This window comes from Temnothorax americanus, unplaced genomic scaffold, assembly GCF_048541705.1.
Source record: "Temnothorax americanus isolate GAGA-0224 unplaced genomic scaffold, ASM4854170v1 Scaffold16, whole genome shotgun sequence".
Classification (NCBI taxonomy): Eukaryota; Metazoa; Arthropoda; class Insecta; order Hymenoptera; family Formicidae; genus Temnothorax; species Temnothorax americanus.
Window position 1 is genome coordinate 1,582,393 of NW_027509297.1, and position 27,724 is coordinate 1,610,116.

Genomic DNA, 27,724 nt, shown 5'->3' on the forward strand with positions numbered 1-27,724 from the left:
GGGAAATCGCTAGTGCCAATAGACAGAAGAAGAAGAAGAAGAAGTCTCGACGTGAGCCTGGATCGCACCGGCTGGCGTGGCTAGCGCTCAGTCCTTTCTGGTCAGCACAAGTGTAACAATCGCGTATCAATAAAGTGCGTATACTACAATACTAATATTAGTTTTATTGTATTTCAATTAATGTTACTTTGTGATTTGGTGAACACTTACAAATGATCTGATGATAAACTTTTGGTTACTGTAGTAAACGTAAAACATTCGTCATAATTCCGTAAATTATTATTATTGAAGAACTATTAAAACAATTTACGTTAAAAATTGCACTGGATATCTAACTACTAATATCGAGATCTAATCTAGATATTAAATTATTGAATCTTATGAAGAATTTAAAAAAACATCTTTTATTTCCTACACACATAAAAAGCACTTTCTTATTTTATTTTATTTCTCTTAAATAAGTTTTCTTACAACCAAGAATATTTTCTTATCAATAGTTTTCAAATATCTTGACACAAGTCTTTGAAAACCAGAATATATTTGTGGGATTATTTTCCGCGCCCGGTCGATAATCTCGAGAATCACGTATTGAACGTTATCGCGAAGTTGTGCGCGTCGACCGCTCCAAACGTTAACAGTCAGTCGGAGAGAGCAAATCGAGCAATACGGGGTAACGTCGCGCGTTTGCTGACGAGTCGCGCGAGTGATCATCAGATTGTAATAAGACAGTATTATTAAGAGTTACGTTATTCGCGCGTCCGAGATACGAAACGAGTTATACGAGTGATCGGAATACGAGACAGAGTTAAGGTGCCTTTTCATGCTGACGCTCGACGCTCATTTTCAGCGGCAAAAAGGTCGCCTGACCACAATTGACGCCGGCGTCAATTGAAATTCATGAAAAGGAAAACAGCGTCAAAATTTCGGCGTCTTCGCGCTGCTTTGGCTTTGACGCTAAAGCTGAGAAAATCCAGCTTTCTTTGCTTGACGCTAGCGTCAGCGCGAAATCACGTGATTTCGCGATACGCTGAAACGAGCGTCCCATGAATTCGCACCTTTAAGAGTTTATATTTGCATCGTTCGTCATAACTTATATTCATTGCATCGTTTTGTCATAACTATTTGCCTAATCCTTATAACTTACCTAGAATAAATATTCATATAATGTTAATCATTTACTCCGACTCCACAAGCATTTATTTAATCCTGCATATTATTTTGAGTAAACGCTAATACTTATGGCTAAACTTCCGAAAACGTCCATGCTCAGATTTAGAGTGTTCAGAAGTTGCGAAACACTTTGGGGTCGCAAAAAATCTTTTTGGTACATGTCTTTTTTTATCTAAAAGGAACCTATTCACAAAGTTTTCACCTAAATCGGAGCATATGGACGTTTTCGGAAGAACTGCCATACTTATAATGACTTTATAATAGATTTGCCAATTGCGGATTGCGGAATATTTGATAAGATTATATATCCACAAATCTATACCATGAAGTCATTGTAAAGATTACATTTACTCAAAACAATATTCTTGACTTCTGGGTCAAGATATTTGAAAACTATTTGTGCATGATATAGTAATTAAGGCGTAATACTAGCTTGAGGATACAGGGCCCAATAGATGGCCCCCGTTTAGGTTGCCAGTCGCATGGTTACGGCAGCGAGCGCGAACAAACGTGTATCGAAAGCATCGAAAGCGCGGAGCCGAATAAAGAGCGTTTCTAAACTACTGCCGTGCCTGTTGCTCGAGATCTTGACCCCAGCCTATTATATATTAGTAAGAAAATATTCTTTGTTTTAAGAAAACTTACTTATAAGAAGTAAAATAAAATAAATAAGTGCTTTTCTTGGCTGTAGAATAATTGATTATTTTTCTGTGTGTATATATGCGTTACAATATGTAACGGTTACGTAATTTTCAACCTTGACACGTATGTATTGCATGTGCACGATTCTTTTTTTAGTTGTTATCGAGTTTTTGTGCTTATACAACATTCTGAGGAATTCCGATATCTATATATAGTGTATAATTAAGATCTGCCGAGATACTTTGCTCGACTTTGTATCACTTTGAATTCGTTTCGATTTTTCAGTGTATTTATCAAATATTCCATTAGTAATCTTTTTTAGATTTAAAAAATTTGGTCATTTCCATGCCATGTCATTTCCATGCCATGAAAAAACTCTACTTTTTTTTTATTATTTAATATAAAGAAAACTAATTTATCGGATATCTACTCTGTCGCGCGTTTTACGATTTGGAATTGACTCTAACACTGATGAAAGCCGTATTCAAGGCCGAACCGTCTGTTTTACTTATTGTTTATAATATAAAATTTGAGCAATAACACCTAGATTGTTCACCAGTCTGTTATTGTTATTGAAATATTGAATTATTTATAAGTTGTATGCAACAAATTATCAAAAATTGCTTCACAAACCCTTGCTATGTGATACCAGAGGTCACTTCAGGAGTTCAGATGATATGCAGCAAAGAATTAGTGCGGTCAGGCCGCTTTTTTTTTGGTTTTTGTTTCCGGTGAGATTAGAGAACACAGTTCTCAGAACCAGCCAAACCTGCATATAACATAATCAAGTAATGCCGAAAAAAACATATAAAAGTTTCTGAAATCGGAAAGACGCTTAGTTCCAGAATGAAGCGTATATGGGAAAAATTGCAAAAAACTCATTGAGGATACGGTCAGGCCTCTCACAGGCTCGCCTTTTATACTAGCGCGTGATGTTTTTTTTTTTATTACGAGAAAGTACTGGCGTATGGTAGCCGCGTCGCGGCAGTGCGCGTTATTAACGCTCGCGTCGTTAACGTCTATTAGATATCTATATTAGATATCCACCAAACCTCCATTAAACGTCTAGTTAACGTCTATTAGTTATCCATCAGAGCTCCATTAAACATCTATGGTTAATTTAGTATATTATATTGTATATAACGTATATACTTCTAAGAATTGTATAAAAATTAATAATTTTAAATTATCTAAAAATTTAAATTTACTTATCAATAAAATTTAATCAATAAATATTGATTTGTTAGAAACATTATGTATATAAATCTATTATACATCCATAATAGACGTCTAATTGATGTCTATTATGGATTTGTAGAAGATATCTATGATGGAGACAGTATGGATCTCTGTTAGAGATCTATCTGACGTCCACCGTGGAGATAGAGGTCGCATGGAGCTATGGAGGTTGTGTGGACGTCTAAGGCTGCGGTCCACTTTACGCTACAAATGCTTCGAAGCATTCCTCTTCTCTTTTCTTTCAATGAAGAAAGAAAGAGAAGAAGGACGCTCCAAAGAATTAGTAGCGTCAAGTGGACCGCAGCCTAAATGGATATTATGTTCCGTGTGGGGTATTACGTACGAGTGATCTGAGTCACTCGCAGTTATGTGAGTATTTTATACTTAGGTAGGATATGTCATTTTGCATTTATATACCTGCTTATTTTAGTGACAAAGCTATCACATAATAATACAGGTCCATAGCCTCACTTTTAATGTGAGTTTATTAGATTCGTTAAAGCACATGGTCTCGATTGTGGATAAAAACTCAGTTGAATCTCACTTGCCAGCATGCAAAAAGAACGTGCATTTAACTGAGTTATGACGTCATAAGTGAGAATTATCTGAGTTTTTATGTAAATGGAAAACAATTAAAGTATACTTTTACTTCGCCGCAGTGAGTGATAATATTAACGAACTCCTTTTTGCTTCGACCAAACTGGCTATTTTTATGTAATTAGCATAACGCGTTTCGACCAAGAGCCAGTTTGGTCGAAGCAAAGGAGTTCGTTAAATGGAAAACAATTATTATAGACGAGAACAGTAATTAATAGCGATGGTCAACCGCGCGGCGCGGCGCGCGGCGATTCCAAAGTGCCATTTACTACGTTTACGCGAGCGTTACTTCTGTAGTAACTTACGATATATCACTCGTTTACGCGGAGTAAATTATCGTAAGTTACTACAAAATCTCGTTTACGCGAAGGAATTATCGTAAGTTACTACAGAAGTAACGCTCGCGTAAACGTAGTTCTTTCAGACGAGCGATTTCAATCGCGCCGACTAACTAAGTAGTCGCTACGCTGGATAACGCGTCGATCCTCTCTCATCATGATCAAGGAGGAAATGGAGCTGCACGAGGTTCGTGCCAAGAAGCTGGTGTGCCGTAGATTTGGGTACACCCTACCAGAACGCATATCCAAGACGTTGGAACATTTTTTTTATCGGTAAGTGCATTGCCTCGGAATCTTTCCAGTCAACACACAGAGCATAAGTTACATTACCCTGGTGAAAACATTTTTTATATTTTCTCAAAAATTTTGTAAGAATTGAGAGACTTATGAAAAATTCTGAGAAAAAATAAATAAAATTTCTTAAATACTTCCAGAAAATTGAGGAAAAGATTTACGGAATATTTCAGTATTTGTATGTATATGAAAATTTCTGATAAATTGCACATACTTTTTTATATCTAAAGTATTTTATTATTATTTTGTCTGAGTTTTTCCGAAAAACATTCCAATATAAAAAAATCTGAAAAATTCTGAGCACACACTCTGAGAAAGTCTGAAAACTTTTTTATAGAAATTCTGATTAATATGAAAATTTCTGAGACATTTTTCCATCAGGGTACATTTATATAGTTTCGCACTCAACAACGTGTGTTATATTATCATTGTAAAAAAAATCTGTATCAATATAAATATAAAAATGTTGGAAGTTTTTATGCATATATGTATATGAAATTTCATATACGAAGTTGAAATTTGAAGGAGTGGTATTTCGAAAATAAAAAAAGTATCGAGCACTAATATTACTGTGCTCATCTGTAAGGTTTTCTAATTTTCATGAACATTGGCCTGAGAATTGTCTCAAGACTAAATAAATTTCAAGTACATAAGTGTTGTAATTTTAATATGTTGGAATATTATTATCAATATACATAGTGGTTATTAAGGAACAAATCTGTAGAAATATCATAGAAACAAGTGTCACGAAACATACAGTGCATTAATTGATGTATGGTCATTCTGAGAATTCCGAGACCTGTTTTTTAATTTACATATACTTAAAAGTCAAATATTTCGAAATATTACTTTTTTAGTAATCAATCAAAGAAAGATGGAGCGTGGAGCCGTAACAAGGTGTTGGTGTTTATATATTCTATACTTACGTATAAAGAAATAACGAATTGTAATGTACATACCGTACATATAGGTACATATATATTCCAATTTAATAAACTGCGCGCCGCAAATTTGTCGGACTTAAAACACAGGTATCTTGGAACATTAATACCCTTCCCTATCCCGGAATTAAATCTACACGATTTAATTGTTTAAAAAATGTAAAGAATTTATTGCGAAAAATATTACCTCAGCCAAAACTACTTTTTTAATTTTTAATATCTTGCGTGGTCGGCGCGTGGTCTGCCAGTAGGGCATAAGAATTGTACGTAAAGAGTCACTCAAGAATTAATATATTATTCGGACAAGCAAGATCCAGTCCTGACCGATTACGGCATATTCTCCTTTTGATTTCAATATCTTATTTGAAATTTTATTTACGGTATCTGCATAAAAATTTCTTATATTTTTGTACTTATTTTAATACAGATTTCTTAAATATTCAATATTTTTAACAATATTTTTTAATATATTGTTTAAATATTAAAAATATTGAATATTAAATAAAAATATTTATTTCACAATACCTTTACGGAAATTTTCGAATTTTGATGCCTGTAGAGCGGGACGAAAGTGATGTCCGCAATTTCACACCAGGACTTTATACTTTTCCTCCCTAGGGAGATAAAGTAAACCGCCCTGGCGTGAAATTGGCCATTGTCGCCGCGCTCTACAGGCATCAAAATTCGAACATTTCCGTAAAAGTATTGTGAAAAATATCGTATATGTGTACCGTGGAGAGAAAGCTTTTTTCAGACTCGTGCAGTGATTGCCGCCCGAGCCGAAGATTACACACACTTGTCTGAAAAACATAACTTTTTCCCCTAGGTGCACAATATACTATTTATTTTTATAACTAAAAAATAATGTATTTATTAAACATAATTATTTAATAAAAAAATATACATTTATTATTTTTCAGTTATAAAAATAAAAATATATTGAATCTTTACGTATGTACAACGAGTACACCAAATTTATTTTGCACACACTTTTTATACGTTAGAAACATCGAAAATCTACACATAAAAAAGAAAATAGCTTATCGTTTAACGATCATCAGAAAATATATATATACATTTAACATTGTAGTACATTTACATTGATGAGTGATAAATTATAACGTAGATGTAATATGTAACTAATACTCTGGGTTTCAACGAGCTGACACCCCAGACAGCACGCATATCCAAAGTCGGGATGTAAGACGTCTTTTAGACATCATACCATAAGGTGTCTTAAAGATGTCTTTATAATGGCCATTTCTATCAATGTAGATTAACTTTAATCTTAGTTTAACTTACTTTTCATCTTTCTCTAATTCTTAGAACTAGAAAAAGATAAGAAGCAAAGAAGTTAAACAGAGATTAAAGTAAATCTTTGGTAAAAATGGACATAAGGCGTTTTACGTTCTGATTTTGGACACGGTGCTGTCTGGAACGTGACGAACAGTCTAACAACGGAGCAACGCCGTCGTCTTTGAGCAGGCTTGGAGTGAACATCGCCCAAAAGCCGTACAGGTGGATGCTCGGATGTCTCGTGGTAGTGCTAGTCTGCCTCTTAGGCCTGCTCCGTTTCCGTCAAGAAAAGAGTCCCATCAGGCTTTGGGTACCACCAGATTCTGACTTCGTGAGTGATACCGAATGGCTGATGTCGCACTACTCGGAGGCTCTGCGAATTGAAACGTTTATTCTAACTGGCGATAATGTCTTAGAACAGCAAACCCTTATTAAGGTAATTATTTAATACAATAGGTGATTTGTTTCAATCGATGATTATAAATTCTCATGCAATTGATTACAGCGAACCGTCAGTACTGCAGAGAGTATTTTTTAATCATCTGTTGCAGTTAAATGAAATCACTAAACAAATGTTGACTACTCGGACACCCGAGAACATTTCTTGGACAGATGTTTGTATGAGGTAAGCATAAAAAAATTCTCATTAGAAAATTAATTCTGTATTAAATATGTAACACAAATCTCTTACAAAAACGTTTTACAAAAAATAAGGAAAATTATTAATTATATGTACCAAGGTAATGTCTATTTACAGAGTTCCTGCTATTTCTGGTTCTCTGTACAGACAGAAGAGACAAAGTTCTCTATTGGAAGACAGTTTTTTCGATGTAAATCACACCTTTAATGTTAATCAAACATTTGAGCCGTCCATTCATGTCGATAGTAATACGTATTGCAGTGTAATCGAGAGTTTGCCTATGAGTTGCCTTTTGTTTAGTATTTTGGATTTATGGGATTTTGATAGCGACAAAATTGAGAAAGATTCCACAGAAGAAATTATCACAAAGGTAAATACGGTAAAAGTGAGTCCCAGATTGGGCCACCCCATGAACTTTAGTGAGCTTCTGGGAGACGTAACTCTAGATGAGAGAGGTAGAATCATTGCTGCGGCTGCCATAAGAACTGATATGATGGTTCATGTTAATTTTCTCAATGTAGACATGGATAAAATTGGAAATAATGCGGGGACTGCTGATTGGGTGAGTTCATATCAAGGCCTAAGTCATGCTTCTTAATCACTGTTTTAATATATTGAATGAATGTCCTGTAATATCTTAAAATTTATCATATCTATAAATTTATCATAAATTAAGCTTTATATTATTGAAAGTAATTAGAAATTAGATATAAAAAAGAAAAAAGAAAATAAAACTTTTTATTTGTATGCTTTTAATATGATTTAGGCCTTTCATTATCACAGCTTATCGTGCATTTGTACAAAGATAATTTTATCGTATAAAATATAATACTGAAATTATCAGAAGATTGTCATTTTTATTTTGATGTCGCTATCTATATCTTATTACTTAATAGATTACATATTATTTCTATTGTAGTAATATTAAAAATATTAAGAATAAAATTTACAATATGTCTGTTTTCTTTGATTTATGAGATTGTTATTTTTATTATCAGTTACAATATAATAGTCTTTATTATATTTGCAATTTACTCAAAATTTTATTTTAATCTATAATATTAAATCTCATTCATATAATGAACAAATAATAATTAACTTAGAATAAAAACCAGTCATTCATATCTAGGCAACAGAGGACGTATTGAAATGGGAATCAGCTTATCTAGAAAATATAATGAATCTTTCGAACCAACTGCAAAGCGAGAGATATATAAATAATTCCTTGAAGCTTTATTACGAAGCTGGTAGAAGTTACGGAGATATTTCTGGAAAATCCATATTTCAAGATATAGATAAATTGGTTATAGGAAGTACATTAATGTTTTTGTACGTCTTAACGATTTTGTCAAATCAGAATTGGGTAGAATGGCGGGTACGTATGACTATTACGAGAGTAACAATTGTTGAGTGATTTGGTACTTCTGTTTAGTGAAAGTTTTTCATCTTTTCGCAGTTTTGTCTCACTGGTACCGGTCTTTTGTGCGTGGGTGCTGCGTTTATATTTGCGGTGGGAATATGCTCTCTAATCGGAATTCCGTACGGTCCAGTGCATACGTCATTACCATTTTTGCTCTTGGCTTTAGGGATTGACGATATTTTTGTACTTAATGCATCTTGGAAACAGATACATACCGATGAATCAAACTTAAATAAGCCATTAACAGAAAGAATTGGACTTGCATTAGGTCATGCCGGTTCTGCTATCAGTTTTACTTCACTTACCGATGTCGTGGCATTTATTATCGGTGCTTCTACAGTATGTACAGTATATATATATATATATATATATATATATATATATATATAATCGTATAATATATATATATTATTATATATATATATATATATATATATATATAAATATTTTTTTTTAATTTCATATAAATTATATTGTTTAGGATAAAAGCATTACCATTGCAATGACGAGAAAAAAACAATTAGATTAAGTAATCCTTTTATTCTAAACAATAATTTATATGAAATTTAAAAAAAATATTTTCCTTATTTTTCTGTTTATTTCTACACAAAAATAATACAATAATATATTATTGGTATGAAATAAATTAGTTTCAAGTATCTAAAACAATTGCTAGATCATTAGATTTATGTTAAACGAAAAGATACCGTCATTATAATGATGTTTTCTTCTAGATATTACCTTCACTTAAATCGTTTTGTATTTATGCTGCAGTGGGCGTATTTGTGACATTTTTATTACAAATCACATTTTTTACTGCCTGCTTTACCTTGGATGCTAGGAGAATAGAACGGAAAAGAAATGGGATGTTACCATGTATCGTGCATGAAAACTTTACGCCCAAGTCATTAGACATCAGCAGTGCAATTTCCTGGAAATTTATAAACTTTTTGTATTCGAAGATAATATTGACTACGCCTGGGAAAATTATTATAGTATTAATTACTCTTGTAACAATGTCTATAAGCATTACCGGTTTGCTTCGATTGCAACAATGGTTTGATCCAAAATGGTTGTTACCGAAAGAATCGTACTTGAACGAATATATGGCTCTCCGATATCAAGCATTTCCTGATCAAGGATATAATGCCTTTGTCCTTATGGGAGATAATATTGATTACTTCTCTGAATTTCCTAAGATAATATCTATGACAGAACGCTTACAGAATGCGTTTTTTATACAAAGCATAGAACCTTGGCCGATTAATTTCGCGAAATTCGTGTCAACGCATTATACCACAGGTTATTTATCGTAATATTTATTTCGGTCGTTCGTCTTAAAAGTGGGGAAATAAAAATATTAATGTATTTCTAAAGAAGATGTGTTTCTGAAATTTTGAATTAATTTATATTCAGAATTTACTTAAATTTAGAGGAGAATGGACTTCATACAAAACTTTTAAGACAAACAGATCGTTCGATTAATTAACTGAGTTTGTAAATTAATTGAATAATTTTTTTTCTTTTCGTTAGATTTAAGTACTACGAAAATTGCAGAAGACGAATTCCACCACTATCTGTCGAAATTTCTTTTTAGTCGAGGTGGTGGTAAATATCAGAGAAATTTCTTTTTCAACGAGAAGTTAAGATGTGGTAGAGATGCCCCACGAATCATATCAGCAACCATTGACTTCAACTTTAGACGATTTGAGGGACCTGACGAATGGGTTCCAGCGATGGATAACAGTAAACTCTTAACGAACGAAGCGCAAATTCATGGATACGTAACGGTGTGGTGTGTAATGTTTGCACCTTGGACTGCCGGCAAACTAATCGGTCAAGAAGTATCGCGAAACATCATCTTGGCATTAATCTGCGTTATGGGTACCACAACGTTCCTCATCGCTGAAGTGCAGACTTGTTGTTGGATCTTACTCTGTGTATTTCTCACGCTACTAAACGTTTGTGGCTATATGTATTTCTGGGGACTAACGATAGACGTAGTGTCCTGTGTTGGTGAGTGCAGTTTTTTATTTTGACTTCGTGATTCATGGTTTTTTGTTAATCTGTTTATGCCAGAGATAAATATGTACACATATACACCTCTTGCATATATGTGTACGTACATAATATAAGAAGGAAAGATATTTAGTAAAATAGAAAAGAAAATTTTAAATAAAATTCTGGATTTGCAATAAATCATAATATTGTCTCAATTCGGACATCATCCATTTTATGGAAAATTTTATTGTCATTGTGACAACGACTTCCCGCTGAATAAAGACTAAGATAAAAGGATATTTATATTACAAGATCACGAGATCGCGTGCAAAGTACGAATCGGAGAGCAAATTTTCATTCTCAATTCTCATTTCATTCTTCGTGAGGCTAAAAAATTAAATATCTTTCCATTATAATATTATTAAACTGTACATAATTCATATATATACATTACACACGAGTTTTTGTTACATTATTAAAGCGCGAGTTCTATAACATATCATTTAAACAACGGAAGAAACAAACTTTTTGTTTTACTAATCAAACAATTTCGTCCCAATTTAATAAGAATTCTTCACAGGTCTCGAGCTGGCCGTTGGTTTAAGTGTGGATTACGCGGCACACGTCGCACACGCTTTCCTGAATGCTGAGTCGCGAGAAGATGACGATAATGCTCGCAGGACCCGAACATTAACCGCGGTCAGGCACATCGGCGCAGCGGTCGCATATGGCGCGGGTTCAACATTTCTCGCCGTCTCGCTTCTGGCCTTTTCGACGTCCTACGTGTTCGTCGCTTTCTTCCGGATATTCTCTTTAGTAATTATGTTCGGGCTCTGGCACGGGCTGATTCTGTTGCCAGTCATATTGAGCACTATTGGGCCGCGGAGTTTACGTGTGACACAACAACCGCAACCGATGTCCGAGAAGGCCATTGCTGCGGCTGATGATGAAGATTGAAGCGGAAATATGGATAATTGTTCAGGCAATCATGTTTCTTTATCAATAATATTTATTTTTGGTTCAATAAACATACAAAATTATTACACTATCCGTACTATTAATCACACATTTATACAAAAATAATAATTAATAATAATAATAATGATAATAATACGTCTGATAACTTAAAAACGGCATTATTTATAGATTTGTATATATATATGTATATATAATATATTAAGATCAAAAAATTAAGAAATATTTAAAAAACAAGTACAAAATAATGTAGCAAGGTTGATATAGATTTATTATCAATTATCATCGATCGGAAAGGAACATGACTATTATAAACGTAACGTAATCATGTTTTGCTGGATGCGTTTATCCTTTATGTATAATCATAATTAATATTTATGACATAAAAATGAGCGGCGAGGGAGCGACCTCGGGATTGATTGGCAAGCTCCCTCCGCTGCCTCTCTCAGTCTTGCACAATCCATCTAACTTTCGTTCAGCCATTCATTCGTGCAACCCCGTCTCCTTTGTTTCTTTTTCACAAATTGTTCCTTTCGTCTCTTGTGGCCTCAATCCGACGGATTTCCGATTGACGGCGACAAGAGGAAAGGGGGATGCACAATTTGGACAAGACGCATAGAAAGGCGGGAATATAATAGACACCCAGCTATTCGTACTCATTCGCACGCTAGCGTACATCGGAAACACTCTCGGAGGCGCGCACGTTGTCTCCACATCCAAGCATACGACGGTAGTTAGACTGCCGGGGGGCAGCAAAGCCACGCATGAACGATACGATGATTAAGTTATTACACATCTTCTTAGTTAAGTTTGAATTTTACAAATCGGGATTCGTATATTCCATAATTGATGAGGAACCATCGATACAATAATAATAATAATAATAATAATATTTACTTAGCAAAAAACGTGCCGATCGGTAATTGTGGCGAATGACGCGTGATGTGAGCACAGTTAGTTGCGTTAAAAGACGGGGGTGTCGAGGTACTGGAGAAGATTCAGGGGTGGAGGAGCTCGGGCTCGGGAGACAAAGGACGGCGAGGATCCGCAAATGGGTCGATACACCGGCCGGGGGATGTGACACGCGAAGGGGAGAGTAGGCTGAACTCGAGGACGACGGTGACTGAGGGCGTTGGACACTGTGTGAGGGAATCTGCTCGCCGGGGATTTCAAGGTACACGCACTTGAGGGGGTACACCGTGGGAAAGACACTCAGGGCAGACAGACACCGACATAGAGACTAGGCTACCGACTATACGTTAATATCTATCTAAACGTTTAATTAGCGTACGCACCGCGTACACATCCGGTACGCCCGCACACATCTCCGCTCGCCTTTCGCGCGTGCAATCGATTTGCGAAGGGCGCGTTCAGAAGCACTCTCGCCGTGTTTCGCTTACTTTTCTTTTTTTTAATCCTCTTTTTCTCTCTCTTTCTCGGCTCTCTTTTTTATTATCGTTTTATTATAATCAGCGGTCGCGTCGTAGTCGTGTCTCTTTTCTTTTCTTTCTCTCTTTTTTCTTTTTATAGTAAATGCTATGTAGTTTTTATTACTCAAGCTTATGCCCAAAAATCTACCAGAGGCACTTTGGGTTTATTAGTACCATTTGAAGTCGGCGTGCGCGGGGGAGGGTACCGCACGCCCCGTTCTCTCTCGTGCGCGGAACAGCGGGCGAGCTCACGCGTTTTCGCCTTATCCTCGAGGGAAACCGCGTTGCTTCTCGGGATCGTTCCGTTGACCCGTTCGCGTCAATTAAGTTGTCGTCGTCTCTCGCCTCTTTTCCCTGGTCGCGCGATATTATTACCCTGTCTGGCGATGTGTCTTCGCCACCGCGTTCGATTCTACCGCGTCCGTCTCTCCTTCCGACTCTCCACCTCGCCCTCCCCCCAATTCCTTTTCCAGTAAAGCCTACCCAACAACTCCGTATCTTTTACCCGCTTCCTTACCTTTCCACCACGGTCTTCCGATGTTTTTTGAGCAATAAATACTTTCTCCACGTATAACTGCACATTGAATTGACGCACAGGACACGCACACGCACACACACGCGCACACACATCGGGCAGTCGTCATTCGCTACCAGCCGTACGCATTGACGGAATGTCACAATGTTAAACGCAAGAGCTGCGAGCTCGAAGAAAGCGTCGTCCGGCTTCGAATCATCAAATCACATTAGCTCCCTCATCCTCCCCCAAGAGAGTATGTAAAATCATGCCAGGATCAGGCACTCTGTAGATCGGACTTGTCGTCCAATTTACAAACAACGTGGTGTGATTTGGCAATTTGTGCGTAAAGGGAATGAACAGTTGATCAGACAGCTTTGTTCATCGATGCCGGCGACCCTTCGACAATGAGAGCATCCAAATATGAGATTCCGTGCAATGCTTTCGGCTCTGAATCAAACGCACATCCATTCGCGCGGCTCACTTTCACGCACACCAATATGGCTACATCCACAGAGTTAATGTTACGCTTTTAATTAATGATTATCAATTCAATATCAATTCAATATCAATGTATTACAATCAGACAATACTCAACAGTGATCGTTATTCATTATATATTACAATAATTAAGAGTGACAACAACATGACGACGGAGGCGTTGAAGCATTACAAGGGAGAAAGAGAGAAAGAGAGAGAAAGGTAGATAAAGATTGAAAGTGGTATGTGGATGAATTCTAGGAGGATGAAGGAAGAGCAGGAGAGTTTCGATGGTGGACGCGCTACAAGTAGTATGAGAGGAGAGGGAGAGAGGAATTGGGAATTAACGAGCTGGACATGGAGGATGAGGGAGGAGAAGGATGGGGCTATCGATGATTATGGAATAGCGACGATGACATCGGTGATGGATGTACGACGATAGGAATGAACGATTAAATGGGCGAAATGGAACGATTGAGTCGCGGAGACCAAGGAGGGGAAGCACGCACACTCAACACAACCGTCACATCGAGCTGGCCTCGCGCGCGGCCATAGTCCATAGATTAATTACTTACTAACTAATATACAGTCTGTCTCCGTTGCGCGGATGACTTTTTTTCCCTCCCTTCCTTCTTGCCTTCCTCGCGAGCGCCGTGTAAGTATACGTAATACACCATATTAAATACGCACGTGCGCGCGGTACGGCGCTGCCGAGTTATGGAGCGTGCGACAGCGCGCTTGTAAGCGTGTGAGCGAGTGAGACTTCCTTGGGTCTCAGTAAAATCTTTTTTTTTTGTGTGATAAAGTTATGGCAAAATAACTCGGCGCGGGATACCGTCCTACCTGCTCGCACGCGCGCCTCCTCATCGGATACTAGATATACGCACACGCACACACAGGCATGCTTGCGCCGGTATAAAGTGTATATATGTACACATATACATACGACATACCATCCATACATATATATAATATACCCATATCGTTTAATTATTTCATCGTTACCAGTAATTATCATTATCTCTTAAAATTCGTCTCAGTTCACGTAATTCAAAAAATTTCAGCTAGAGTAGCGGTGGATGGAAATGTTTCTTCGTTAAAAATCGCCAGCTCACCGAGATTCACGGCGCCGGCAATCTCGACCGTTTCTTTTTCATTTTTAAACACATTTACAAATTATCGATCGATATCGCGGCCGATTCCCTCACTCGCGCCTCTCTCTTATCACTAGCGTGTGTTTCACATTACATTCATGTTTTTTTTTTAAATCACTCGCGGTGCAAACGGGCGTGCGATCACCGCGCGGCGAGGGAAACGCTCTCTCATCCCGCTTTTGCAACTCGACTCGATCGTCAAGGAGTGATCGTACATTTAATATCCTATTACAATTATTCATGATTTTTTTTTTTTTTGATATCTTATGTACAATTATGCGCGCACGCGGCAATGTGCTTATGATTATGGCCACACCTACGAACTGGCGACCTCTGAGAAGACTTCATCGACACATTACTTTTAACATTTAGTCCTTTAATTAATTCCCAGTTTAACTCGCGACGCTTTTTTCTTCAGCTTCCCGTTTGGAATAACTCCAAAGTTCACTCGCGATCCACGTTAAACTGAGAAAACTGGCTTTTGCACGGAACCTGAGATAATCGATTTCAAGGTAGGCCAGTTCCCCTCGTTCGCGCCGTTGATAATTATGCCGGACCGCGATTGACCGCTCAGCAGGGTAACTCTTGACGAGCAGGTTTTGTCATGTGCTTCATGGAGTTCATGGTCATGCATCAGGGATTGTCCGCCGCCATTATATTGTGCACCTGCTCGAGCTTATACGCCAGTCTCTGCTTTTGCGAGAACTCGTCCTCCTCGAGCGTGACTATTAGTTGTTCGTTGTATTTACCCGCGTATGTATACAGTTCGTATAAAGCACAATTCGTGTTAAACTCCGTTGTGTGCAACTGAAACAAAATTAGATAGAACATTGATGAAATCATATCGAACAAATTTCGTTCCGCCAAATTTATGCATTACAAATATAGAAGTGGATAAATACCCTCGACTCTTCGGCAAGCATGGCATTCATGTCTTGATCGGATATGGCTGGCATGACTTTAATATCTGAGTAGTAACGCTCTACCCACTCTTTGTACACTGGAATGTCCTTTGCATATAATAGTTTTGAACTCGGAGAGTCCTTACCTAAGAACACAGCGGAAGAAAAATTTTTATACATTTCCGAATCCTGTTAATTAACGCAGGAGTAGTAATATAGAAATTGGTGCTAAAAGACACATACCTAATCTATGGTCCGACGTCGAACAGCTATCCATGAACGTCTGCGCCACGACGGATAGACACGAGTCCACGATGTTGGACTTGTGTATATCAAAAATAAAATTGGGATTTTTTATAAGATTAACCCAAAACCTAAGGGGAAGGGAATTGCTCTTCCACGTGTGGACCACTTCCGGATCGGATATGCCGTGTTGCAGAGCTTGGTCGTCCATAAAATCGAACATGTACTTGATGGCGAGAGGTAGCGCCGAGCCTCGATGGGCAGTGCTGAATATTGTCTCGAACAGGTCGTCGACGAACTTCTGGAGCGTACCCTTGGTCGCCAGTAACCTCGTCAAATAGATCTCCGAAACCATTTTATTGCCGCGATCTCCCTCCTTTCGCGCGTCGGAATCGTGGTGTTTGACGAGGTGCCAAACCTTCATACCGGCGTCAATATTCTGATTGAGCGGCGAAGTGGCGCGAGAAAGCGGAGGACTCGCCGAACTGAACTTGCTCAGATTCAAAGTCTCGTACTTGTGCGATTTGTCCGTTTTCTCCGACAGAATCGAGAGATTGTATATAGACGATTGTTTGGAGACTAAGTTGAGCGACGCTCCGTCCGGTACCCTGTAGTGATTCAAAGTGTTCCTCTTCTTCCACTCGCCTTCCGTCTTCGTTGTTGAGTCTTCGTCGTAAAGAATTAATCTACCGGATGCGCCAGTCCGCCACTCTGCAATATTTCATCAGGTATAATACGAGAATCGCATGAGATTTTACATGAGGTTTAAGTATCCAAACGCGAAAGTCTCTTACCGAGATCAAGATCCTCCTTTCGGGGTCTTTGGCTGTACGGAGTCGCACGGTAGATCGTATCCAATGCCTTTTCCTTCACTTGAGATATTGTGTCGCAGTCAAGGACCTTGACTGGCACGTTCTCCGTGTTAGGATCCATTCCGCCAACGAACACGGTTTGTTGGGATATCGAGACGTAGACCGTCTGAAATTGTAATAGAAGCGTTATTATTACAAAGCATCATCTTGAAGTATCTTCTCGAAGTATTGACGCTTCCTTACCATTGGCTTGAAATCGATAGATTGTCGGATCAATTTTTCTTCGGACAAAGAATATCGTGCTTCCGATGTAATCGCATCGACAGGACCCTTATCGACCTGCTGTTTTACCGCACGAAACAGTACGTACAGTGGTTCACCAGCGCATTCTCTCATGAATTTGTACAAGAGAAATGTGAACCAAGCAGACAGCATTTTCTCAGCAACGCTCTCAGTTCTACGAAATAAATAAGTCCCTTAAAATCATAAATATCAACATCGAGCATTAATAATTGAGAATATGGTATACTTACCGTCTCAGGAACAACTTTGGATGGCTCTTGCCTTCCGTGCACTTCTCGATAAGATCCGCCAGTAAGGTTTTCAGGATGTCCGTGCAATATTCCATTTTGCTCTGTAGCGTAACCATAATTAGGCTGGCAACGTTAACCCGATCTCTCATCGAGAAATAACGATTGCTCTCGAGCGTTCGTACGAACAACAACAGGAAAGTCTTGTTCATTATCAGTTGACCGAACAAGCGCAAACCCTTCTCCTTTCGTACGAGTTCTGGCCTGTCCCACTGCAGTACCGGACTGTTATCGTCGCTGGGGAATAATATCATCATCGCGTAAGTGCGATAATCGAGGAAGGGTATGCCACCGCTGGTGAGGTCCCCTGTGAGATCAGTCATTTCCGTCTGTAATTCGGCGAATGCCTCCTTACACTCGGCAGCGACTCGTAGCTCAAGAATATCCATCTGCTCCTGCATATTCTTCAACACGCGATTACTCTCCGTGGATTTTCTGCGATAGGCGATAAGGAACGCTATGAATACGAATACTAAGACCACGATGGCGGCGATCACGCCGATGAGCGCGGGTTTCGACAACGGCCCGTTCAGCCCGGCTGGCAGTGCGTAGCTAAGCTTGCCGATGTTGTAACGTAGCGTACCGCCCACTATCAGCACTACCTCCGGCAGCTCTTGTTTATTGGGCAGACCCTGGGCATCGATAGCCGGCGGTTGCGTCAAGGGTGGCCGGCAGGTGAGTTGTTGCCGCGATAAGGACGTGACGTTGCAGAAGGCGTTACCGATCTGCACGACCACGTCGGACTCTTGGCATGCACGATCGAGGTGTTGACCATTGATCGTCAGATAATCGCTCTTGTAATACTTGACTTCCTCGTCGAAGACTTCATAGATCGGATTTGGATACAGAAGAAAATGGTTGAAGCCGTGCTGCGAGAGATTCTGAACGCCGGTGACGTTGTCCATGCGGAAACCGTACTCGAGAGAAAGCGGTCGTTCGGCGTCTAGTATTATGTGCTCGGGCACTTCGATGGTCGGCGACTTGCACACCATGCTCTCCTGACTGTGCACCTCGCACTGCGACACGAACATCTTCTCGTCGTAGTAGACGTACATTTGCGGGCTCTGTATGTAGCCAAGGTTCTTACCGGTCACCGAGATCTTTATTCCACCCGCCGGAATCCCCTTTGGGACCTTCATCTGACCAGCCACGCCACTCTCCACGCTCTCGATTGTCGGATCATCGACGTATTCGAAGTAACCGTCGTATAAACGCTTGCCACCGTCAAAGGACATCTTTAGCATGCCGCTCCTCTTTCGATCGCTCGGACTCGTCATGCAAAGAGCCTCGTTGGGTTCGGCACTTATTATGGAGCAGGGTAACTCGTCGATGTCAGCGTGGATGGTACTACCGGCGTTCATATAATTACCGGTGATCTTGATAGTGGTACCGCCGCTCAAAGGTCCGTACTTGGGTGATATCGTGAGGATTTGTGGATCCACAAATTCGAAATTGTAGTCTGATTCGCCGCGGAAGTCCTCGATCTTGACGATAACGGGTCCGCTCCTGCCTTCCTGCGTGCCAGGTCCGTCGACTCGGCAAACGATTTGCTTCGTTCGAATGTAAAGTTCCTCGTAAGGCAGACATCTCATGCCGGCCACGGTAACGCCACCAACTATGTCCTGCAATATATATTGAACAATTACGTGTATTGATAAAAGTTTAATATGCAAAATATATAAAAGCAAGAGTGTCTCTCTCTCAATGTTGAATTTCATAATTTAAAAAATCTTTATGGTGGTAAGCACATATTTGTAACATTTGAGTGAGTTGTAGTTGCTCAAATTGCATTAATATATTTTTCACGTTTATTATTTTAATTTATCACTATAAAGTCTATGATATTTTTTAACACAATAACAAGCTATAGCCTATTAGCTACAGTGATACGCTCGTGAGTGACCTGATGCAATCTCAGAAATGTTTCATAACTTCGTCATTCCTTCGAAGTAGTGCTGTAGAAATGCAATTCCTTAGCAATTGAAGTTTTAGAAAAAAATCGATCTTCTCGACTCACGTCCCGGTTAATATTTTTGTAATGCTTTTTTATATTTTCCATTAATTATTATAACACATTACTACGCAAACACACAAGAATGATAAACGGAGACGATATTTCAGAGACTATGTATTTCGCTTCGTTAACGAATAGCAGAATAAACCGAATCACGTCTTTCTTACCTTGAATGTCTTGCCAAGATTGATGCCGCGAATCGTCACGTTCGTGTTGCCCTCCCAGGGGCCCATTACCGGCTCAAACGATTTTATCTCCGGATTTGGACAGGTTTGGTTGCTGTTCAGCCACATGCCCAAGCCGCGGTCGCACTGATCCTTCACTTCGCATCTGTCCGAGCTCTGGCACCAGCCACATCCGTACTTCGTCGGCAGGGCCAGGCACATACCGCAGTTGTCCGCCATGTCGCGGCAACGGTATATCACAAGGTGTATATTGTCCGGATTATCCAAGGGTTTGGAGCCGCCCCAGATCACTGCGAATGGTACCGTGATGTTCGGCGCGCGAGAGGTATAAGAGAATTCCGTCTCCTCGCAGTAGATCGTGTCGGCCAACAGACGCGCGTTCACGCTCGTCACGCGACCCTCGATGTTGAATTGGCACACGAACCGTGTTTGTATGATGAATTGCTGAAAATCACATTTTAAATAGAATTCACGTTTATATATTACCTTAACAAAATCCTGAATTCAATATAATGTACTTACAATTGGTGAAATTTAGAAAAATTTATGAAATTTGTAATATATTTCGCAATTTTACAAAAGATTTAGAGACAAAAAGTTATATTGATAAAAAAATCTAATGATGTAATATGTTTTTGACATACCCCAATGATATGCACTTTAACTCGTATCGCCTTCTTGATACCGGAAGAAACGAGGATCTCTTGAGATTCGGTGGCGTTTATAGTGGGACAAAAACCTGGTCCACTTCTATAGCTTGGTCCCATTCTCTGCAAGATATATGTGAGGTGAAAAAACAAGCTAATAACAATTCAACATTTCTTACGTATTACGTCAATTCGGATTTCAGATTTTATTTCACTTACGCACTATTTCTTTCAATTTAATCAACGCGCCGTTAGCATCTTTATTCGATTTTACTCTATTTAATCATTTCAGACATTATATGAATCGAATTATAGAGCGAAGTTCTCAATATCGAGTTTTCATAAAAAATTACAAGTTAATTGATAATCACATATTAATATTCATGGAGTGAACACAACGTTTTAACTCCAAAACAAATCGAGTTGATGTCGAAATGAATTTAGTCGATGCATGTTAACATGTACGCAACAACAGAATTGCAATTCTGCTCCGAAATTAGGTGTTGTGAGTTTGCAGCACATATGAATCGTTTATCTTACGAAAACGATGTATAAATCCATTTTGAAACTTTAATGAGTTCCAGTAAAATGTGGATATAAGCGGACGTGTACGATTATCAATTTTAGATTCTTTTCATATTTGAACTTATTTTTAAAATAAACGATTTGATATACGGAGCATTGTTAATTTCTTTCATAAAGAATCGAGGCGTGCATATACATACATACATACATATATATATATATATATATATATATATATATATATATATATATATATATATATATATATATATATACATATGTGTAATTTTAGACTCAAATAAAAAATTATCAATATGATAATTATATATATCAATTATTGGGTGATTTTAAAGATACTTTTAATTTCTTATTTCTCTGATTAAATTATATTACAGATTTCTTAGGAATTCGCGTCACCGCTGCACCGGTTGAGTGTATTTTAAGAGTAATATCAAATCATTTTTAATTCCCAATAAAATCTGACAAAAAAAATTCAATGCGCATGTCAATAACTTTGCTACGCTCAAGACATTCGCAAACTCGTATATTCGTATTTTAATTAAATAATGAAATTAATGAAATTAAATAAATAAAAGTTTACTCGATATTTTCTGTATTTGATCGCTTGTTGCATGGCATTCTCATTTGCTTGCGAGATTCAGCGAGAAATTAAATGGAGATAGAAATTTCCTCGCATGCCAATAACTCTAGTTTATTGTTAAGATTTAAAAATCATCAAAAATTATCTATTAAATAACGCCATTCTAATCTTTTCTTTGCATATAATAATTCATTTTATTCATGTATCTTGGGGTGAACATTATTATGCATAGATATACGTATCAATCAAGTTATAAATACTCGTGAAATTAAAATTCAAGTAATTCAATATCTTCGTTGCGCCTCCAAAAATTCTCAGTCGAGCGATAATATTCGTAATGTAGGTGACACAAACCGATTCAAAACTAGACGCAAGATGTGATAACTATAAGCCCATTCGCAAAAATCGATTTCGAATACAAAAAAAGAACATATTCGACACACATTTTATTTGATAAATCCGTTATATATTTCAGCAGAACACGGACAACATTTTAGCTGATGTATGGTCTTGCCATTTGTTTATTTGCGGCATAAGACAGATCGTTGTTTAAGCAAGGTTGGCATGCTAAGTACCATTCGCGTGATGTGATGATACTAGAGCGGGCAGGCAGCGGCGCGAGCTGCTCCACGTGCCATCGCATTATTATTCTTTGTAATCCGAATATTCCGCTCATTAATGATCATTGTCCGTGCAATCGGTCAACTTTTATAATTAATAGTGCGCAAGCGTATTGAAGCAAAGACTATTTATCGAAGCAGCGTTATTTCACACGTATTAGATTTGAATATGTCTCGCGTTACACTACATATTTTTTGTCGCAATTCATTATATGCATGTATAAATTATCATTTCTCCGCGAAGTGACGCACGATATGTGTGATCGAGTGAATCAATTGAACCGATACTTAGAATTAGTGTGTCATTTATTAATAATATTTTGTACAGTTGCGCGAAGTATTGTTAACATCTGTAGTGCGAGCATTATATTCCATACAATGAATTTAATGCGCGCGTTTATTATTAATGTGTGTGTGTGTGTGTATGTGTGTGTGTGTGTGTGTGTGTGTGTGTGTGTGTGTGTTTTCGCGAATATATTTAATATTTAATATTTATATACCACTTTTTTTTTGTTATTTGAAAGATTAATAACCTTCCTTATCATTTATTAGGATAATTCAAATAGAAATTAAAGCAAAAGATGTTTTTTCTTTTTGGAATATATATGTATGTAGTTATTTGATCAGAAACTTTCTATATTGATCATTAAGGCTCCTGGGATCTCGCCGCGGTCATGTGAGAGGCGAAAAATGACACGCTGAGAATTTTTGCGTGCCATTTTTAAATGAAAAGATATTTGGACGAAAAAACACTTCTGATCGCTTTAATACACTTATAAAATATACTGAAAACTATCCTTTTCCCTTGACAGTTAAGAAACATCTGTAAAATGTAATACGAAGTGTAGTCATGTTCCTGCGCATAAACCTGCATGACTAGGCTTCGTACATTTATTTTACGGCTGTGTATTAACTGTCAAGGGAAAAGGATAGTTTTCGTAATAATTTATTAAAGTTAAAGCGATCAGACGTGTTTTTTTCATCGAAACATCTTTTTATTTAAAAATGGCGCGCAAGAATTATCAGCGTGTCATTTCTCGCTTCTGGATGTTCACGATCTCTCGCATGACCGCGGCGAGATCCCATCAGGTGCCTTAATGAAGAGATTTCTATCGCTTGATCCCTCTTCAATTTTAGAGATAAATCGCAAGATACTTACGCTGACTCCCGTGACAAGGATATCGTTACGACAGTTCTCCGCCGTGTCGTGTGTGCACCGATGACCGTCAACGCACCAGTCGCACGGAAAGCTCGACGACACGCATTGCGTGCACGAGCTGTATGTGTTGCAGTCGAAGAAAGTGAAATTCGTCGCCACCAAATCGGGGCCGTTTGTCATCCGTACGGACAGTTTGGCCGTGAAATGGTGCCGGCCCGGCGGTATCGACGGCAGTAAATCGGTACGCGGTGTGGTGCAGTTCACGCCGTAGGACTTCCGCGAGGCATTCGTAATCAATGTCTTGTCGAGGGCAGAAAATGCGCACAAAAACTGCCCATTAAGGGTCGGCAAGTTATCGATGACGAGCTCGAGAGTCCTGGCGGTGGTGCGCTGCAGTTGGTCCGGCGTGACAGTGGTGATCGTCGTGCATCTACCACTCTTGTAAGAGATCCAGTAAAGCGGATCCTTGGCCGCGTCCTGGCAGTCGCTGCGCAAGTTGCACTTGTTCTCCAACGAGCACCAGCCGCAATACGGATCCTTCGCCCCGAGGCAGTCCCAGCAGGTCTTGTAGACCGAACACTCCTGCACCTTGACCTTTGAGACTTTCTTCTCTGTCAGCACGTAAAGATGCATCAGCTGCGAATCGAATAGCAGATCCGGATTCACCGGTGAACCGGGATCGATCTCGAGATCGCCGTACTCCAGCGCCAGCGTCGAGCTTTCCACCACAACCTGCAACAGGAATATATATATTTTTTTAACGTAAATTGATCAGCGCAGTTAATTTATCTTAATTAAATTATTGTTAGGATAGTCCAAATACAGGAAGGCATAATTACAATTGTTTCATCGGTTAAGTTTTTATTTTGTTGCGTACTAAAAATAAATCTATGAATATAAGATAAATTTTTCCTAGAAAATATCAAGATCTTAAGAAAGTAAAATTTCAAATTTTATTGAGCTTGTTGTAGATCTTTGATTTATCTGTCTGTTCCGATGCAATCTATTTAGTATGCATTCTCATCACGTCAGAAAACATTTAACAAACGTAATTACAATATAATTATTTGTAATAATTTGAAGAAGACTGAAGATTTGAAGAAGATATATCGAGTTTTATATATAAATAATTAGCTGCCTACAAAATATATATAATTCGTCTGGTCGAAAATATTTCCACTGCAGCAGAGATCGCTAGATCGTTAAAAAATCAGGAGTTTACAATAATCGGCGGATTTGCGTAAAATTAGAGAGACGCAGTCATTGATGATTGCAGTTAACAGGCTTGTATAATATATTTATCGTATATATAATGCCAGAGTGCTCCGGTGTTAACGAAACGAGGATGATACGCGCGGGATGAAGAATTAAATATTCACGACGAAATTATGAACAACCGTTAGCTCGGCTAGCAGCGCGCGGGGTGAATGTTACTTCCGTTTAAGTATTTATTGGGTATTAATTATCAATATTAGTTCGGTGACGACCTCTCATTGCGTATTCCGTTTTTCCCATTCCCACGATAGTGAACGGAACATTTCCAAAAATATTTAATACGCGCAGTCCCTCGTCGACGTATCCATGCACCCATCGATTTTAATAGTAATGGCGTATAATAATCCGACTGCACAGCAACATTTGACGAATGGTAAATTTTACTTTCGTATTACCGGGAGTATATATAACATGAATATTTACGTTGTCGTGCACATTCGCGTCCCCGCAAATTTCCCAGGTGAATATCCCCGTATATCCGTTGCCGCGCGGGCGCGAGCTTTTTTTTTGTAACTTCAATGCTGGCTGGTGATTACCAGACGTCTAGATATAAGATTACAAGCCACCGAAAGTAATAGCGTAGCTGCAATTTGCACGCTATTATTTTAACGTGAGACTCTCAGCGCGTCACATCTTTTTCATGGACGCGCGTGGTACAATCATCTCTCTGCCAGGTGCGCTCTCGCGCGTAACGTTCATTTTCTTAGACCTCACCGCGAGTCTCATTCGCGGTCGCGGTTAAGGGGTCGTAAATTAAATCCCAGTCCGCGACATCCCGGGCTTTCAATTGACAGCGAAACGATGACGACGACAACGGATGGAGGTATAGGTCCCCCGGGGACTAGAACCGTTCGCGAGTCTAATAAAAAGATCATATTTTCGAATGGTAATAACAGTAATCATGTCGAAACACTTTAGCGAATCGCTTTAGCGGTGACGTTTAGCTGACGATGTAATCAAATTTACAGAATGACACTCGCTGCGCATTTGGTAATTATTACCATCATCCTGAGCTTCGTAACAGTTGTATCCTTCGTAATAGTAATGTTCATGGTAACATTGTATGACTGCGTTAACTCGGTAAATTCCTAATTATGTGCTTAACTAACTAAATTTGGCTTTTAATTTATAAATACGTAAAGTTTTTAAAGTATTTATAAATACGTAAAGTTTTTACAAATTTATTTAATTGCTTAGCTTTGTGAACTTCTTATTCGATTCCGTAGATTTCAAAGAACACGTTGATCCTTCTGCTCTATAGGAAGTACTTCCCGAAATATTAAACTTTTCGACGTCAAGAAGCGAAATCGCACTGATATTGGCTCAATAATTTCAGATCTTGTATAGCTTGTTAACGACAATGTATCGTAATACGGAAAAAGACGTGCACATTACTGAAAACGGGCAATTTTACCGAAGCAGAAATGGAATAGTTAAGCATTCGCGTGTAATTTACAACAAATTGAATTGAGAGAGCAAAGCAAAGTTCGTGGGTAAATGCACGGCGCGCAGTCACTATTCCGATTTAATTAACAAATATTAATTAAGTCGCGTCACGCAGCGTGAATCGAGCCAACAGGCAATTTGCCGCAATTTGGTAAACATCTGTTCGTCTACTCTACAATGATCATTAGAACAATAATTAATGCCTTTTAATAAAGGCGGAAGAATGGATTATTGCTTATATATCGTTGACAATTCCCCACAGTCGCGAATTAGTCCAGTCACTATGTACATTAAAAAAAAAAACATAATTCTGACCCAGGATTTTTCATTTGGGGGGTGTTGGGGGGTTCAAGAAAAGCTTAATCTCAAGTTTTCGACCTCTGTTTCCCGCTTGCTTTTTTTACGGGAGTAAAAAATGTGAAAAATGGTTTTTCCGCGATAACTCGGTTTCTAATAAAGTTAAAGTTAAAGTTACAGAATTATGTCTTTTATAATCCGTTTTTTTGTACATAGTGACTGGACTAAATACGAACTCAGAAGTCAGACTATGGTCTGAATGAACAAAATGGAAAATCATCAAGTTCTTATTGTAATATAAAACAGTTAGTGAGAAATACTTCGCTACAGAAATACTTCTGTAGCCACAGCTCTTCGAAAGTTTTACTGTATGGTGGTCTAATCATTTAATTGAAACTCGACGTTTCAATGTCAATACGTTTCATGTCAAATGATTCTTCGCGTTCTTCCGGAAGAACTGTTCAACCGATTCAACTTTGCGAGACGTCGCAGAAGGATCGTGGCGTGATATGGAGGATCCGGAAGAAGAATTCTAAGGGCTAAGGGCTGTCCACTACGTACCGATCAGCATTCGACCTCTGGCCGAGTAATGAGTCGTTACTTAAGACAGGCAATCACGGCGCGGTAACTATGTTAAAATCTTTGTGCCTTATAGGCGGGATGGGCAGAAGAGAAATAACAATAATTACCGAGGCTACCGAGTGTTAGTGGTGGTTGTTAATTCTAAGGTTTGCCCGGGGTATCCGCGGCCGGTCTTTTTTAGCGTCTGATTTCGCCGTTCGCGTCGGTATATATACGTTAACGCCGAGTTCGCGCGATGTTCGCGCGTCATTCGGCCTCGGCAAATCCTCAACCAACGTCAACGCACAAAGAGGCTTTAATAAACGCGCGGGGATAAAGGCAAGGTCGGCAAGGTCGAGGATGAGCCGGTAGGAGGGTTAAGAGCGAAGAGAGAAGAAACGGGGGAGCAGATAGAAATTATTTCTTAATGGAAGAAGAAGCATCGCGAGGCAGACGCAAACGCAAAGAGGGTACCTGGTAATGATGAAAAAGAAGGAGACAAGGTGTGCAGGCAAGAGGTTCGCAAGAAAGTTGCGTGCAAACAACTACGAGCACAATAGAAGAGGATAGATGCAAAAAGAATGACCTCAATAAAATGAAAGTAGCTATAATAATAAAGTAAACTGATATTAAAGATAAACGTATGGAAAATTTGATAAAGATATAATATGTCAATTATCAAGTGCAATAAACAACGAATACAAAATTCGGTTTAT

The 27,724-nt window shown here is 38.5% G+C and overlaps 2 protein-coding genes across 11 annotated transcripts in view; one reads left to right on the forward strand and one right to left on the reverse strand.

The window, feature by feature from the left end:
• Positions 1-11,623, forward strand: LOC143895489 (patched domain-containing protein 3-like). Of its 9 annotated transcripts, none has more exons than XM_077402618.1 (10): positions 1-134; positions 4,064-4,259; positions 6,707-6,953; positions 7,069-7,142; positions 7,275-7,719; positions 8,287-8,532; positions 8,614-8,916; positions 9,312-9,879; positions 10,111-10,593; positions 11,159-11,623. In XM_077402618.1, the coding sequence occupies exons 2-10, from the start codon at positions 4,144-4,146 to the stop codon at positions 11,533-11,535; spliced, it is 2,859 nt and encodes a 952-aa protein (XP_077258744.1). In that variant the 5' UTR covers positions 1-134; positions 4,064-4,143; the 3' UTR covers positions 11,536-11,623. The 9 variants fall into 9 exon arrangements, with proteins under 9 accessions (XP_077258744.1, XP_077258747.1, XP_077258741.1 ...); XM_077402621.1 differs by having other exon boundaries at positions 45-134; positions 4,073-4,259; XM_077402615.1 differs by lacking the exon at positions 1-134 and adding an exon at positions 330-3,986.
• A 274-nt stretch (positions 11,624-11,897) lies between these two features.
• Positions 11,898-27,724, reverse strand: part of Plexa (plexin A) — a 276,975-nt gene continuing 261,148 nt past the window's right edge. For both annotated transcript variants that reach the window (XM_077402603.1, XM_077402604.1), the window contains 9 exons: positions 23,430-24,161; positions 20,522-20,647; positions 19,860-20,321; positions 17,622-19,300; positions 17,332-17,545; positions 17,071-17,254; positions 16,277-16,987; positions 16,034-16,179; positions 11,898-15,938 (listed from right to left, as the gene is read on the reverse strand). In XM_077402603.1, coding sequence (XP_077258729.1) covers positions 15,765-15,938; positions 16,034-16,179; positions 16,277-16,987; positions 17,071-17,254; positions 17,332-17,545; positions 17,622-19,300; positions 19,860-20,321; positions 20,522-20,647; positions 23,430-24,161 — 4,428 coding nt within the window. In that variant the 3' untranslated portion in view covers positions 11,898-15,764. The remainder of the gene's footprint in view (positions 15,939-16,033; positions 16,180-16,276; positions 16,988-17,070; positions 17,255-17,331; positions 17,546-17,621; positions 19,301-19,859; positions 20,322-20,521; positions 20,648-23,429; positions 24,162-27,724) is intronic.